This window comes from Bubalus kerabau, chromosome 21, assembly GCF_029407905.1.
Source record: "Bubalus kerabau isolate K-KA32 ecotype Philippines breed swamp buffalo chromosome 21, PCC_UOA_SB_1v2, whole genome shotgun sequence".
NCBI classification, from domain to species: domain Eukaryota; kingdom Metazoa; phylum Chordata; class Mammalia; order Artiodactyla; family Bovidae; genus Bubalus; species Bubalus kerabau.
The window spans coordinates 7,350,517-7,367,459 of NC_073644.1; the positions used below are offsets into that span (position 1 = coordinate 7,350,517).

The window sequence follows — 16,943 nt, forward strand, 5'->3', positions numbered from 1 at the left end:
ATCATATTGTGCAGCTAAGCCCCAGACTTCTTCATGGGACACGTGCTCAGAAAATGGTGGTATTAATATGTTTTTAGGGTGGAGGTTTTGGCCTTCAGACATCAAAGGTCACCAAGTGGACACTTTTACCATCTTAACCAGTCTTAACTGGCTGGAGCTTGAACTGGACACAGCTGACTCCAAGTTCCTAATAAACAACTTGGGCAAACATCTCCTATTATTTAGGCCATGTGACACTTAGAAACACACAAGATTTTGTAAAAACAAAGCAAACTTGATCAGTGACAGCAGGTTACAGGTGTAATAGAACTAACTGATGATTACCCCCAGTTTCAGTAGATGTCCATGGAAACATTAAAAACTTGGCTGATGTTCTTGCTAGTGACAGATAAATTAATCCACATTTCTCAGTATGATTATTGTATAATTATGATTTTTCCAAGTACTTACTTGCTCTCTTCTGTATCACTTTTATACCCTTTTTCATTCAAAAACATTTACTGAGCATGTGCTGAGTGCCAGGCACTGTGCTAGGCTCTGAAGACAGAGATGTGACTAACCATTCCTGTCCTTGAGGAACTTTTGGTCCAGTGAGAAAGGCAGACACATAGACTGGTGATGTAGTGAGTGCGTGATAGCATGACTGGAGAATAAAGGAGCAGAGAGCATTGCTTGGAGGGGAAGGGTGCGGTCAGCACATGCCTTAGCCACAATTGACTCCTGCTACTGCTACTGCTAAGTCACTTCAGTCGTGTCTGACTCTGTGCAACCCCATAGACAGCAGCCCACCAGGCTCCTCTGTCCCTGGGATTCTCCAGGCAAGAATACTGGAGTGGGTTGCCATTTCCTCCTCCAGTGCATGAAAGTGAAAAGTCAAAGTGAAGTCGCTCAGTCGTGTCCAACTCTTAGCGACCCCATGGACTGCAGCCCACGAGGCTCCTCTGTCCATGGGATTTTCCAGGCAAGAGTACTGGAGTGGGGTGCCATTGCCTTCTAAGCTGAGTCAAATAGGGTCCTGAGTCTTTGGCCAGGATAAAGGAGCTAAGGAGAATAAGGGGTAAGAGGTAAACTTAAGGTAGGCAGCAGAGGACAGGGCTTGAGCAAGGATGTGAAAGAGAGGAAAGAATGCTACATGTGGGAGATCTAAAATAGCTCACTGTTGCTAGGCCATGAGGCTTGAGGGGGAAATGACAAAGGATGAAGCTAGAGAGAGGAAGCAGATTTTGAATGATTTGGATGATCTTCAAATTCTCAGCAAGGAATTTGAACTTGAGTTATTGGGAGACATTGGAAGGTATTAGACAAGTAGTCTCAGATGGTAAAGAATCTGCCTGCAATGCAAGAGACCCAGGTTTGATTCCTAGGTTGGAAAGATCCCCCTGGAGATGGGAATGGCAACCCACTCCAGTATTCTTGCCTGAAAAATCCCATGGGCAGAGAAGCCTGGCAAGCAACAGTCCTTGGGATTGCAAAAAGTCAGAAACAACTGAGCAACTGATACTAATACAGACAAGTAGTGATGTGATCAGATTTTAATTTGGGGTTCATTATTGATGGAAGATGGGTCTGAGAAGTTCAAGACTAAAGGCTGGAAGAACATGTAAGGGAGTTACTGTAAACAGATAGGCAGCTAATCATGAAAGGCAAATCTGGGGCAGTGGTAGTAGGGATAAAGAGGAGACTGACCTGTATGATTCCCAATCTTCTGACTTGGCGGACCTGATGATGATAACACCATCAGCTGTATTTCATAAAACTGTCTAGAACCCTGAATTTCTACAAAGTTAAATAGCGTATCTGGAATTTTCCGTGTTGGAGAAGACTCTTGAGAGTCCCTTGGACTGCAAGGAGATCCAACCAGTCCATTCTGAAGGAGATCAGCCCTGGGATTTCTTTGGAAGGAATGATGCTAAAGCTGAAACTCCAGTACTTTGGCCACCTGATGCGAAGAGTTGACTCATTGGAAAAGACTCTGATGCTGGGAGGGATTGGGGGCAGGAGGAGAAGGGGACGACAGAGGATGAGATGGATGGATGGCATCACTGACTTGATGGACATGAGTCTGAGTGCACTCTGGAGTTGGTGATGGACAGGGAGGCCTGGTGTGCTGCGATTCATGGGGTTGCAAAGAGTCGGACACGACTGAGCGACTGAACTGAACTGAACTGATATCATTTTACTCTGTTCTATTTACTTGTGCTGGAGACAAAAAGATTTTTAAAAATAAATTTAATATTGCAATCATGTACAATCAAACATTTAATCTTTTTATTTACGTGCTTCTACTTAAAGATGGACATATTAAATACAAGGAAATATATAGGAATACATAAAGGAAATACACCTAAGAATGTATTTATAATAAGATTTCCTACATATAATTAGCTTGCCTTGTCTGAAGTTACTGGGGAAAGTTGCCCTACCTCAGCAGTGAACATATGACATTGTATTCTTTGTGATCAGATGATATCTGTTGCTCTCTGCTCCTCATTTCTACCTCTGATATTCAATTGATTAGAGATTGTCAGCTGACATTCTGGTGTGTTATAAATATACATGGGGTAAAACCAAGTCCATTTTAAAATGAATGAAAATTTAAAAAATTTAGCAAGCTTTGGAAATTATTGCTAATAGATGGGGAATGGTTTAGAAATCAATTACATAGGACATGTATACTAGAGAAATAGATATTTTTAGAAGGGAACAGCTAACCTATGCTAACATATTTAAAAGACATAGGTTTAATGCAAATTATCCATGTAGATAATTTGAATTGGAGTCCATCTTTGTAGAGTGCCCATTTGTCAAGGGAACCTGCTTTCTATGGTTATAGCAAATATAATGATGTGTCAATGGGAAGTAAAGAGCTGCTGAAGTGTGTCTTGTGCATGAGTGGCAGGAGGAAGTAGAAAAGGAATAAAAACTGCAATGATGTTTGCTTATTTTTGCTTTTCAGTAGAAGAGTGAACTTCTACTACAGTATATTTCACCTGAGGAACTTCAGGAGTAGAGTTGGTTTTCTAAATGTTTATTAAAATTTCTTTGCTGGAGGGAACATCAGGAAGTTTGTAAATATCTGTATTCCTTTTAATTTCTTAGATTTGTTTCTAAATTTGCCTAAATTTACTTCACCTTGGTGGAGATGGAAATGGCATCCCACTCCAGTATTCTTGCCTGGAGAATCCCATGAACAGAGGAGCTGGGGGAATTGCAGTCTATGGGTCACACAGAGTTGGACACGACTGAAGTGCACACACTTCACCTCGGAGCACTTGCCATGTAGGATATTTCCTTATACCAGTGTTTTAAAGTAAGGAAGTCTTGTTTGATAATAGCATTTGCTAAAATCTGTTGATTGCTTTCTTTGTGCCAGACCCTGGCTAAACATTTTATAAGCAGTGGCTTAGAGAGTTAACTGATTAGGTCATAGTCATGCATCTGGTAAGTTACTAAACCAGGAATAGGATCCAGGTCACTGGCACCAAAGTTTTGTTTTAATCACTTCTGGAGTTATTCGGAACTGGCACTGAAATCTGAAACAGTCTTGACATTGGATTATAGAGGCAGTCGTCACTGACACACTGCTCTGCCAGAGTCATGTGGAGATTCAGCAGACCTGGGAACTGTTAGGGTAATGGTATACATAGCCTGATTTACTGTTTTTAAAGCATTTAGGACAGTTATACCACTACATACATGTATTTCAAAAGAGGAAAAATCCAAATTCAATCATCTAAACTCTCACCTCAAGAAACTAGGAAAAAAAAAGAAACCCAAAGCAAGCAGAAGGAAAGACTTGATGAGGAGCCGAAATCAGTGACCAAAAAAAGAAAAAAGAAAAACAGTGGAGAAAATCAGAGGCCAGAAGTGAGCTCTGGAGAAGGCAATGGCACCCCACTCCAGTACTTTTGCCTGGAAAATCCCATGGACGGAGGAGCCTGGTAGGCTGCAGTCCATGGGGTCGCTAGAGTCGGACACGACTGAGCGACTTCACTTTCACTTTTCACTTTCATGCACTGGAGGAGGAAATGGCAACCCACTCCAGTGTTCTTGCCTGGAGAATCCCAGGGACGGGGGAGCCTGGTGGGCTGCCGTCTATGGGGTCGCACAGAGTCGGACACGACAAGCGACTTAGCAGCAGCAGCAGTAGCAGTAGCAGCATAAGTGAGCTCTTCGAAACAAATCAGTAAACCAACAACACTGTAAATTTATACTTTTAAAAAATTTATTATTTTAAATTATTTATTTTAATTGGAGGCTAATTACTTACAATATATGGTGGGTTTTGCCATACATCGACATGAATCAACCCTGGGTGTACATGTGTCCCACCATCCTGAACCCCCCTCCACACACTCCCCACCCCATCCGTCTGGATTGTCCCAGAGCACCGGATTTGGGTGCCCTGCACCATGCATCAAATTTGTACTGGTCATCTGTTTTACATATGGTAATATACATGTTTCAATACCATTCTCTCTTATCGTGCCACCTTTGCCTTCTCCTGCATAGTCCAAAAGTCTGTTCTTTACATCTGTGTCTCTCTTGCTGTCTTGCATATAGGGTCATTGTTACTGTCTTTCTAAATTCCATATATATGCATTAATATACTGTATTGCTGTTTCTCTTTCTGACTTACTTCACTCTGTATAATAAGGCTCCAGTTTCATCCACCTCATTAGAACTGACTCAAATGCATTCTTTTTTATAGATGAGTAATATTCCATTATGTGTATGTACCACAACTTCCTTATCCATTTGTCTGCCAATGGACACCTAGGTTGCTTCTTTGTCCTAGCTATTGTAAGTGCTGCAGTGAACATTGGGGTACATGTCTCTTTCAGTTCTGGTTTCCTTGATGTGTATGCCCAGCAGTGGTATTGCTGGGTCATATGGCAGTTCTATTTTGTTTTTGTTTTTTTTAAGGAATCTCCACACTGTTCTTCATAGTGGCTGTACTAGTTTGCATTCCCACCAACAGTGTAAGAGTGTTCCCTTTTCTCCACATCCTCTCCAGCATTTATTGTTTGTAGACTCTTTGATGGCAGTCATTCTGACGGGCGTGAGATGGTACCTCATTGTGGTTTTGATTTGCATTACTTTGATGATGAGTGATGTTGAGCATCTTTTCATGTGTTTGTTAGCCATCTGTATGTCTTCTTTGGAGAAATGTCTGTTTAATTCTTTGGCCCATTTTTTGATTGGGTCATTTATTTTTCTGGTATTGAGCTGCATGAGTTGCTTGTATATTTTGGAGATTAATTCTTTGTCAGTTACTTTGTTTGCTATTATTTTCTCCCACTCTGAAAGCTGCCTTTTCACCTTGCTTATAGTTTCCTTTGTTGTGCAAAAGCTTTTAAGTTTAATTAGGTCCCATTTATTTATTTTTGTTTTTATTTCCATTATTCTGGGAGGTGGATCACAGAGGATCTTGCTGTGATTTATGTCAGAGAGTGTTCTGCCTATGTTTTCCTCAAAGAGTTTTATAGTTTCTGGTCTTACATTTAGATCTTTAATCCATTTTGAGTTTATTTTTGTTATGGTGTTAGGAAGTGTTCTAGTTTCATTCTTTTACAGGTGGTTGACCAGTTTTCCCAGCACCACTTGTAGACAGACTATCTTTTCCGCATTGTATGTTTTTGCCTCCTTTGTAGTTTTTTTTAAAAAGCCCATTGGGAAAAAAAAAAAAAAAAAAGAATTACATATCATAAGCAAGTAGGGCTTATTCCAGAGATGCAAGGTTGGTGCAGTATTTGAAAACCAAAGCATTCCATCATGTGAAATGGATAAAGAGTATTTGGAATGTTTGGGAACTTGTCTTCTTGGCCTTGCATTCCTACGGAGGAGGTAAGCAAGGGGGTAGGAAACGAACACTAGCAGCAGCGAGTGGCAAGAACTGTGCTGTTTCCTGGAGGATGACCTACATGTGTAATCCATTGTGTCGTTCTTTTTGGAAGTAAATACCATTGCTGAAAAAGGCCTTAACAAAAATCATAGTCTTTTTTTTTTTTTTTTTTAACGTGCTGGAATTCTCTCCCCTGCCTTTTAAAAATGGAACGTTTGTAAATCTTCCTATGGATGCTCAGCTGGGGAGGCACTGCTCCAGACTCTATTCCAAGAGCTATCAATCATTTAGAATTTACCTTAAACAATATACTGGTGAGAAAAGACAGAAGACACTAATACAAGTACTCGCCTAGTCAGGGGTGAAGAAAGAATAACTTCAGAGCCACCGACGTTCTCAGAACCTACACTTGAGGCCGCTTTTGCTTTTTTGGAACAGTTTCCGGGTTTTGTTTTGTTCTTTTTTCCTCTTGAGAGAATGGGGCAGTTCTGGGGCGGGAGGGGATGGGTCAAGCAGTCACAGCCCTGCTCCGGGCAGCACACTCGTCCGGCCACGTCCACCAGGTTGCTCTGCATCGCTCAGCCTCGCAGTGAACCCCTACACTCGCTGCGGAAGGACTCTGTTACAAATTAACGAACGCCCAGGTCTGACCGGATTGGGAAACCGCGGCGATTTTGATGTGGGGTCGCTGCCCTGCACAAGGTGGACTCTGCGCTGGTCACCCGGCCTGGTCCACGCGATCCTGGACGCTCTGACCCGGGGCCACCGCCTTCGGCGCAGACGCGAGTAAACCCCGCCCCCCGCGCTCTCCTAAACTGTGATTGTGAAGGGCATCTTCTGCAGCCAATTAACACCCGCTCACTGGGCGGGGGCCCGCCGGGTTGGTGGAGAGTGTCGGGCGGGGGCGGGGCCGTTGAGCGACAGGAATTCTGGCCAATCATCAGAGGCCGTGCTTCGGCCACTCCCCTCCTCCGTGCGGGCAGCCCTCCTCAGGAGCCGAGCCGGGCAGCGGGGAATGTCCCAGGACGAGTTCGCAGAGACGCCCGCTCTTCTCCGTCCAGATCTCCTGCTGCCTTTAGGGCCTTACGCTCGCTGAGTTAAGAAATGGCCGAGGAGTCCAGCAAAGCCGTTAAGTACTACACCCTGGAAGAGATCCAGAAGCACAACAACAGCAAGAGCACCTGGCTGATCCTGCACTACAAAGTGTACGATTTGACCAAATTTTTGGAGGAGGTGAGTTGATGGAGGCGGGATGCCGATCGGGGCTTGGGGGGCTCCCCGCCGAGACTTACCTTTGGGGGCAGGATTGATCTGCGCACGACTCCTCGTGCACACCTGAGTGTGCTCACCCGCGCGGGAGCACCGGGCTCTGCACACCTGGGAGCGCTCCCCTCATCCACACGCCTGTGTCTCTGCCTCCCTTTGTGTGCGCGCTGCCTGAGTGCACACCTGGGAGCGGACCCCGAGTTTGTACCCCTGAGTCTTTGCGCCCGCGTGTTTGTCCCCGGAGGCTGCACCTTCGTGTGCGAACACCTGGGGGCGACCGGAGGTGCATAGGTGCTGCGGCCAGGTGAGCCAGTTTCGCAGACCGCGGCGCGCCCTCATGGGGCTGGAGCCGCTTCCCCGGACCCTGCGCGGGCAGGTGGGAGAGCCCCGCTTCGCACTTCGTGGGGAGCAAAGTCGCACGTGGAATTGAGGGCGCAACCAGGGAGGACTTTTGAAGGTCCTTTTTATCTTGAGTTTGCACAGGCCAGGTCTTCATCTAGGACCAGGGTCGTGCCACTTATTATTCCTGGAGTGGATTCCTAATTGGAGCCGGTGCCACTCCACTATCCACGCCCAGTCACCTGTTGTTCACCTAGAAGGCGCCCAGTGATATTTACGGGATCCAGTGCTGACTTCAGTGAGGCGCAGTCCTGGACTCCTGCGAGCGGCTGGGGTGGGGGTCGGGGGTGAGGGGGCGAGTGGCAGTGAGGAAGCGGGGAGGGACAGACAAGTGAAAAGAGCCAGTGCGACTTCACCCTTAGGCAGCTTTGGGAATTGTAAAGTAGCTGGGTAACTTAGAGGAAAGCAATCCTTTGCCTTGATTCTTTGCATTGATTATACTTTTTTGCAATAAATTCTAAAGGGTTTTTGTCTGCTACCTCTGACTGTTTCGTCACTGTGTGTGTGTGTGTGTGTGGGCGGGGTTCAGTCATAAAAATTTTTTAAACAATTTTTTATTGGAGTATAATTGCTTTACAATGTTGTGTTAGTCTCTGCTGTACAACCAAGTGAATCAGCTATATGTATACATACATCCCCTCCCTCTTTTTTAAATTTATTTTTAATTGAAGGATAATTGCTTTACAGACTTTTGTCGTTTTCTGTCAACATGTAACACTCTCCTTCATTCCCCCAGACAATAAATGGGAATGTTTAGTGATGGGAATTCTGTACATAGTTTGTGAGAAAAATGAAGATAGAGGCCTGATCTGAGCTGGATCACAATTTGTATCAAAAGACATTTGTTTTGCAGAGAATGCTTAATTTTTTTAAAGGTTGAAGTTGTTTATTAGTAACATATTTTACTGTTAAATTGTTACCAGGTGATGTACCAGAAGATAAAATAGTGTCTTGATGTGGTTAAGAGTGGTTTATAGCAGAGGGTCAGATCTGGCCTATCCCTTCTGCTGAGCGACAGAGCTTATTTGCTATTAGAATTTCTTGAACAATCTTGTATCATAACATCAGGCCTAATTGATGCCAGATGTCTACTTAAAACTGTTCCATCCCCATTCCCAGGGTATGTATAATTGTGGGATTTTAAAATCCAGTGTGTACGTACTTTATTGGTGTCTATAAAAAAAAATAGTATTTATCAAGTGAAAAAGTGAAAGTGAAGTCGCTCAGTCGTGTCCGACTCTTTGCGACCCCATGGACCGTAGCCCACCAGGCTCTCCATCTATGGAATTTTCCAGGCAAGAGTACTGGAGTGGGTTGCCATTTCCCTCTCCAGGGAATCTTCCCGACACAGGGATTGAACCCGGGTCTCCCGAACGGCAGGCAGACTCTTTACTGTCTGAGCCACCAGGATATTTTATTTAATGAAGCATTTGACATTTTTTCTTTTTTGTGGGGTCTGTCGTGTTCATTACTGTCTCACTCACCAGATGTCGGTATCATCTCCACCCCCTCACCCCCTTCCCCAAGACAACCAAAAATGTCTCCAACTCTTATCAAATGTTCCCTTGGGGATAACAAAGTCACTCCCAGTCGAGAATCACTGCCCTAAGGTATATCTTGCATGACTTTTTTTATGGGTACATTTCTCAGAAGATAAGAGATTATTAAACTGTACTATAAACCATTTACTCTTATATTTCATTCTTATGAGGCAGAAAAGGAATTGCACAAAGTTTCTAAACAAAACCGGAAGAGATGCAGACCAGCTGTTCAGTGGGTGAATCAGCTGACAGCAGATTCTGTTTCTCACTCAGTTTTTAAGACTCTCTTTAAAAGGAGCTTGGGGAGAACATCTCTCAAGAAAAAAAGTGTGATGGGTTGCATTTATAACTAATATTTGATAACTAATACTTGTAGCTAGGTAACTCAAAACTACTGTTTGCAGTGAGATAAATAAAAACAAATTTTTAGCGTTTCATGTATACCAAACTTTTCTTAATTGCTACTTGGTAAAATGCTCTTTCAGAGCATATTACCTACCTATAACGCATTTTAGTCAGTTCTAGTGAGGTGGATGAACTTAGAACCTGTTAAACAGAGCAAAGTAAGTCAGAAAAACAAACGCTGTATATTAATGCATATATATATGTATATATGGAATCTTGAAAAGTGGTATTGATGAACCTGTTTGCAGGGAAGGAATGGAGACACAGACAGACAACAGACTTGTGGACACTCGGGAATGGGAAAGAGTGGGACAGGCTGAGAGAGCCGCTTTGAAACATGCACATCACCATATGTAAAGTAGATGGCCAGTGGGCATTTGCTCTTTGACACAGGAAGCTCAAACCTGTGCTCTGTGATAACCTAGAGGATGAGGTGGGAGGTGGTAGGGAGGTTCAACAGGGAGGGGACATATGTATACTATGACTGATTCACGTCACTGTATGGCAGAAACCAATACAATGTCAAAAAGCAGTTATCCTCCAATTAAAAAAAAAATTAGCCTCCCTTGACTTGAGTTTGGAACAGTACTACCCTCTGGTACTAACACCATTCCTTTTGATCAGTGGTCCAGAATCTGCTGAGTTCTTATCGTGGAGACTGTGGAACCTGAGAGGAAAGAGATACCATTTCTATTCTCAAAAGCTTCCGTTTGAGGAAGCAGGAATAACACAGTAAACAATGCAGTGGGCAGGGATTTAAGCACAGAAAGCTGTGCTGCATCAGCCAGAGTCTAGTTCAGTGATGGGGAGTGGACCCGGAGTGGCTGTGTGAGGTGTCAGGCTTGGGCTCTGGTGAGTGGGGCCTAATGTCAGTGGTAACAGATGGGCTCCCAGACCTGGTCTGGGTTAAGGTAAGAACCAGGACAGTGGCTGTGCAGTGGGAGCTCTCAGAAGGGTGAAGGCATGCAGCGAGGAGAGAGGCTCGCCAGCCCGCTCGAGCTGGTCATTGGCAGGCCGGCCTTCCCAGAACCTTGGAGGGGCCAGCCGTTCTATTTGCTGTTACCACTGGTTTCCCTTCTGTATCCATCTCTGATTAATGCCGTGTCATAGTCTCTGGCTTCCTGCCCCCTAGCCCAGCCATCCTAAGATTCCCCGTGACTTCCTGCATCTTAAACACACATCTCATTCAGAGACCTGCAGGGTGCCCTGCTGGTGTTTCACTTCTTCCTAGATTCCTCCTGTTCCATCACTTTATTATTCCAGTGCTGTTTAATTCCATCCCTTCTTCTGAAACAAAGAGCCCGGAAGATCTGTTTCTCCCTGCTTGCCCTGCTCCCTTTCTTTGTCATTTAGAACTCCAGAAATTCATCAAAGTTTTGCATGCTAACTAAAGAATATTCTCTGTGTGTGTGTGTTCAGTTGCTAAGTCTCTCAGTCCAACTCTTTTGTGACCCCATGGACCGTAGCCCGCCAGGCTCCTCTGTCCATGGAATTGTCCAGGCAAGAATACTGGAGTGGGTTGCCATTTCCTCCTCCAGGGGATCTTCTCAATCCAGGGATTAAAACTGTATCTCGTGTCTCCTGCTCTGACAGGCGGATTCTTTACCACTTAGCTCCATCAAAGAATATTTTGCTCTCCCTAATTTACCCAAATATGAAAGAAGTTTGTTTTTTGTTTTTTGCCTTCCTACCTCTAAAGTGGACTTTCAGTCTTGATGGGCTAGATCTCCTTATATATCATAGCTTTATAGGCACGTGTGCATTCCAGTTGAGAAAGTATGTACTGCGATGCATGGAAGGGAGTCCTAGTCTGCGCCTGTGCTCTCTGTCTGTCATGTGCCTTATTTAATGTAAAACAGCAGGATGACAATGGTACCAATTTCTAAGGGTTAAGATAAGAATTAAAATAATGCTGGCTAAACAAACAGCACGACGGCAAGCATGTGGTCTGCACAGTGAATGCAAACCCCTGTACCTGCGCAAGTCACGGACGGGCATGGCTTCTGTAGCACCCTACGTAGCTGAGTGAGAATATGAGATTGTAGGTGAAGGTGTAAATTTGGCACGTGACGCTGAATTGAAACAAGAGAGTGTTACGAAAGTTATACCCTCTGGTCAAGAGTACCAGTGAAGCTTCTAAGTTGTGCATTGAGCTCCATCTCCTGGAATAATAGTCTTATAAAGCTGTTTTGTTTTCCAGAGAAGAGGAGACACCTGAGAGGGAAGACTGGCTTGCGTTTGCTGGCAATCTGAATAGCAGCAGGTGTTCAGTTACTATCTGACACTGGCGACCACATTGTGAGCCTCGTTGCCCACGTATTTTGAAAAAGGTGGTTTGTGTTTTTTCAATTCTGATTTCTAGTTTTTGAATTCATATTTGTGAAGTTGAGTCTTGTCATTTCTGATTGTGTTGTTAGCAAGGTTAATGATTATAGAACTTTGGGGCCAGGGAGAGAAATGATTTGCTTTTCCCTTTCTGCAGCTGAGGCAATAGCATTTATCCAGGTTTTACCAGTACTGTAGGAGAAGAAAGTATGACTTAATAGATGGCAGTAATATTGCTTTCAGTTCAAGTCATTACAGGTTTCATTTGTAAAACAGACATCTTGAAAAATATTAAGAAGCATAATACTTAGTGTCAAGTTGCCCCCCTTCCTTTATATGATCAAAATGGAAACGTTTCTACAGAATGTTTTCTGGTGAGCTTGGGGCTCTGGTGCTCTGTTTCTGCACCTTAGATGTTCTTTCACAGCTTTCTGCCTCACGGAGCTATCAGCCCCTGACTCACTTGTGCTTTTGGAGTCTTAGGCAGTGTACTTTATAGCAGGTTTTGTTTTAGGGACTTACTTTCTGTGGTTTTCCTCGAATACGGCTACCCACTTTGCAGAGACAAATGGTTCCAAGCCTGGGGGGTCCAGGAACAGAGTGTGGGTGTGGGTGCTTACAACTCAGTGTCTTTAATTTTGAAAAGCACAAAAGACCCTACATCTTTACCCTTGGTAGGACTTTCATATTTAGTACTAAAATCCAAAATGCCTTTGCCTTTCTTCAAGGAAGTTTGATAATGCTCTGAATCTTATACTATTAAAAAGCTACAGTTGCAAATATGTCTTTGAGTATGAAACAGACAGGTTATTATTATTCAACATATGTAGTTTAGTAAGTAGAATTCAGAAAATGTGAAATCCTTTGGAGGAAAATATAAAGGGAGCCCTGTGGTAAAGGTGGTGTAGGCTTCTCGGTAAACGGGCATCAGAGCCTCAGCTCACATGGTGGTGTGAGCCTGAGGGTAGGGCCTCCTGTATAGTTTCTGCTTGTATCTGTGGAACTTTCTGGTGCTTTTGAGAAGAGGGCCCAAGAGTGCTTGTGAGGCTTCTTTGTTTTGAAACAGTAAAAAGAAAAAAATCAAACACTTAACATTGTTGACTTCTGGTTTTTGTTTATCTTTAAGATGGATAGTTCTGACTAAGGGAGAACAGATTATGCCAGCCAGTTTAGATAAGTCAAGGAATAAATAATGGTCATTTCTACTTAGTACAGGTATCTATTAAAAGTCCTCGAAAGCCACAGAAGACAGCCAGTAAGTACCAGTTATTATCACGGAGTCAGAACAGCCCCTGTCGCATTAGACATTCATGGGAATGTATTGCGGGGGATTGGGGGTGAGGAAAGCCAGATCTAGTCCTAGTATTATTTTTGAGGTGACCTCAGGCAAGGCAGGTAAATACTTTAAATCATTTTCTTCCTTCCTCCATGGGGAATATCCTGCACCTGCCTGTACTTCAGATTTGTGAACACGGGAAGAAGAATGTGTGTGAAAACACTTGGAAAAAGTATGTTAATATTTTACTTAAAGTTTTCTTATGAAATAAGTGTCATAATTACTTTTTATTCTGCGGTAGGACCAATATTTACTTAGTAGGAACACATCTCAGAATTTACAATGATGTGCTCGCTTCAGCAGCACATATACAGAAATTGCAGTATTAGCCAGTAAATAGGAATGGTTCAAAATACAAATATTCACTAGAAGTATGTCGTTCAGTCACTCAGTCATGTCCAACTCTTAGGGACCCCGTGGACTGCAGCACACCAACCTTCCCTGTTATTCACCATCTCCCAGAGCTTGCTCAAACTCATGTCCATTGAATCAGTGATGCCATCTAACCATCTCATCCTCTGTCGCCCCCTTTTCCTTGTGCCTGCAGTCTTTCCCAGCACCAGGGTCTTTTCCAGTGAGTCAGCTCTTCACATCAGGTGGCCAAAGTATCGGAGCAAAGTATTGGCCTGAGGTAACAGCAGACTAGCTCAGGATTTAAGAAGCAGCGGCTCAAAGCCACAGTTTTGAAGTCGGTTTTCTTGGAAACATTTGCTTCCCTGTGTTTATTCGCGGGCTGCTTGCGTCTTGCACGGAGTCGTGAGCGGGGACCAGGAGGGTGAGTTGGAGAGGTGGGGCTCAGTCTGTGCTGGGCAGGGAGCAGGTGGCCTGTGCTGACGCTGGGAGGATCTGGAAGCTGCGTGGTTCAGGGAGTGGGCGGCCTAACCGCCTAAGGCGTCAGGCGTCCCTGTGCCTGGCGTGCAGGCCGGCAACCAGTGGCCCTTCTGTGGTGAAGGCCCTGTCCTGTCCAGCGTCTACCTGCTTCTTCGAGGGCCTGCTCTTGCTAACCATGGGCAGGCTGTTCACTGAGCTTCATGCAACTCTGTCACAAACTGGCCAGGACACCAAACAGATCCAGCCTGCTCTCAGAAAGTGTTAAGTCATGCTAGTCACACGCCTTCCCCTGGTGGAAGTCCTCAGTGGGTTAACAGTGACGGAGTGGACACTTTCCAAACGTTGGCTGACCCTCAGTGTGTGCTTGATAGAACTCTAAATGCTCTTTGTGTGTACAACCCTCCTTCACACTGATACTTTTACTCCTCGAAACCATCCTTTCAGGTTGGTGGTGGCGGTGGTCATGGCATTCACCTTTTTAAAGCAGGTTGTGGTGGCGGTGGTTGTGGTATTCACCTTTTTAAAGGATAGAAAAAGGTGGCTTGGAACGTTCAGGAACCTGCTCAAAACATTCCACCAGTGACGATCCAACCAGGGTTTACATCTGGGACTAGGACTCCAGGGATTTTGCTAATTCTGTGATTAGGGTGTGAGGACTAAGGTAACTAGCACAGCTTTAAAGGGAAAGAGCCATCCAGGTGGTACACAGTCGCTGTTATTTGCTTTGAGATTTCCTCCGCGGCAACCGCCATCCTGGCGTTCTCCATAGGAAGCAGGGAGAAAGTGAAGGAAAGTCGTGAAAGAATAAAAAGAAAACCTTTGTAAGTCAAAAGGCAAAAGTGTGCTTTTCTCTCCACCCCTGCTGTCATTTTACTGTGTCACCTTCTAGAAGGTGGCGAAACCAGCCGTTCCAGGTTTCCTCAGGGGAGTTTTTTAGTAGATTCTGGGGGAGTCTTCAAGGATGACTCCTTGTGTTAGGATTTGTTCCTAACACAGATGACTTCAGGATAATCTTAAGAAGCTGTATTATTTCAGTCAGGAAGGCTCGGCTCAGGTGCAGAGGGTTATTGTTGTTCTCTGGAGCCCCTCTTAAATAACTGGCCTGGAAGGGCTTGTCCTGCATGGAAATCGGATGCGACTTCTGCTCTGATAAAGCCCTTCTGTGGGTTCAGTGAACACCCTGCCCGCCCCTCCCACCCGCTTGCTGATCCTCTGTGCTCTGGGTGGCGCTGTGTTTCCTTGACTGCCAGCACCTCCCCCTGACACACGTGGCTCCTGGGCGCCTCGGGCAGGCCTCTCCCTCCTTCCTTCATGCCATTTCCTGTCTTCATCCTCCTTTCTTAATGACTCTAGTTCTTAGACTGTCTTCCCCTTCAGAGCACGTGTCCTGCAACCCTTGTGGCTCAGTCGGTAAAGAATCTGCCTGCAATGCGGGAGACCCAGGTTCAATCCCTGGGTCAGGAAGATCCCCTGGAGAAGGGACTGGCCGCCTACTCCAGTATTCTTGCCTGCAGAATTCCGTGGACAGAGGAGCCTGGTTGAGCTACAGTCCATATGGTCGCAAAGAGTCAGACATGACTGGGTGACTAACACTTTCACACTTTCACTTTCATCACATTGGTTGTTGCTTTATGAGTTTTCAGTTCAGGTAATTATTAGGTTGTTATTATATGAAAGGATATAATTTCTGGAAGGATGTAAAGAGCTTCATTTTCTGGAAACAGACTGTTGTTTCTCTTCCCGGTGGATGTAGAATAAGGTGCCGCCCCTCTCCTGGTGCAGGAACCTCAGCTGTTGCATTACCACCACCTCGCCCTCCACGCCTTTCTGTGTCCCTGACAAGCGGGGCTTGTTTCTGCCCAGAGACTTTGTGCGGCTTCCCTCTGCCTGGTGCGCCCTCCTTCATCACGCACTGCAGGTCGCCGCCCCGTGTCTCTTCCCAGGACGGGGATTTCCTGCCTCAGCCTGTGGTGTCAGAGAGTCCCGGGCTCTGTGTTTTCCACTTTGGCTCGGCTGACTCAGCCAGGGGCACGACTTCAGCTGTGCTGACAGCTCCTGGATTTCTACCTCCAGGTCACAGGGACCGCCCTCCCTCCCTCCTACATTCTGGATTCTTGCGTCCGAAACCCACTTCGTGTCTGCTCTCGGATCTCTGACACGCTTCTCAGGCCCAGCGCGTTAAAGACTGAGCTGACCTTCCCTCTCCCTGCGTGCTCCACTGGCACCTTCCCCGTCTCAGTGATGACAGGCCCATCTGTTTGCGTCCTGTCTAATCCTTTTGTCTGTCTCACACCCACACTTTCCCCAGAGCATTCTGTGTGCTCAGTTTTTATAATGAAGTCAGATCTGACTGGTCTGTCTTCTCCCCTGTGCTGTCTCCCTGCTCTGAGCACCATCACCTCCCGCTTAGCGGCCTTTGCTCCTGACTTTTACTGTCTTATAGTCGAGTGCTATTTAAAGATGTCAGATCATGTCCCTTTCCTGTTTAAACATCTTCAGGGGCTAATTACACCACTCAGTTTACAACTTTGGATATAGCGACAATAATCAAAAAAGTGTGGTGCTGGCCAGAGAGACATGTACACAGATCAGTGGAACAGAGTAGAGAAACCAGAAATAGATGCACATGGATACTTCTGACTTTTGACGGAAATGCAGAAGCAATCTGATGCAGGAAGGGCAGCCTTTTTAACAAATGGTGCTGGAACAATTGGACATCAGTAGTCAAGAATATAAATCTTGACCCAAACATCACACTTTGTATAAAAATTAACCCCACGTAGATCATAGATCTAAATATAAAATTTTTAAAACTTTCAAGAGACTTACGATTAGGCAAAGAGTTCTTAGACATAACAGGGAAAGCATGATCCATAAAAGAAAAAGTGGATAAATTTGACTTCATAAAAATGAAAAACTTCTGTTCTTTAAAAGATGCTGTTAAGAGAATGAAATGACAGAGGCATTGACCAGGAGAAATCTTTTTCTAATCTCA

The 16,943-nt window shown here is 44.9% G+C and overlaps 1 protein-coding gene across 7 annotated transcripts in view; it reads left to right on the forward strand.

The window, feature by feature from the left end:
• The window catches only part of LOC129635759 (cytochrome b5), a 58,233-nt gene that overhangs the window by 4,173 nt on the left and 37,117 nt on the right, over positions 1–16,943 (forward strand). For 2 of the 7 annotated variants that reach the window (XM_055558900.1, XM_055558899.1), the window contains exon 1: positions 6,807–7,078. The exons of 1 other annotated variant lie outside the window; for it this stretch is intronic. In XM_055558900.1, the coding sequence (XP_055414875.1) occupies positions 6,950–7,078 (129 nt within the window). In that variant the 5' untranslated portion in view covers positions 6,807–6,949. Of the gene's footprint in view, positions 1–6,805; positions 7,079–16,943 lie in introns of those variants that run through there. 4 more of the 7 variants (XM_055558897.1, XM_055558901.1, XM_055558904.1 and 1 more) reach the window with 4 other exon arrangements.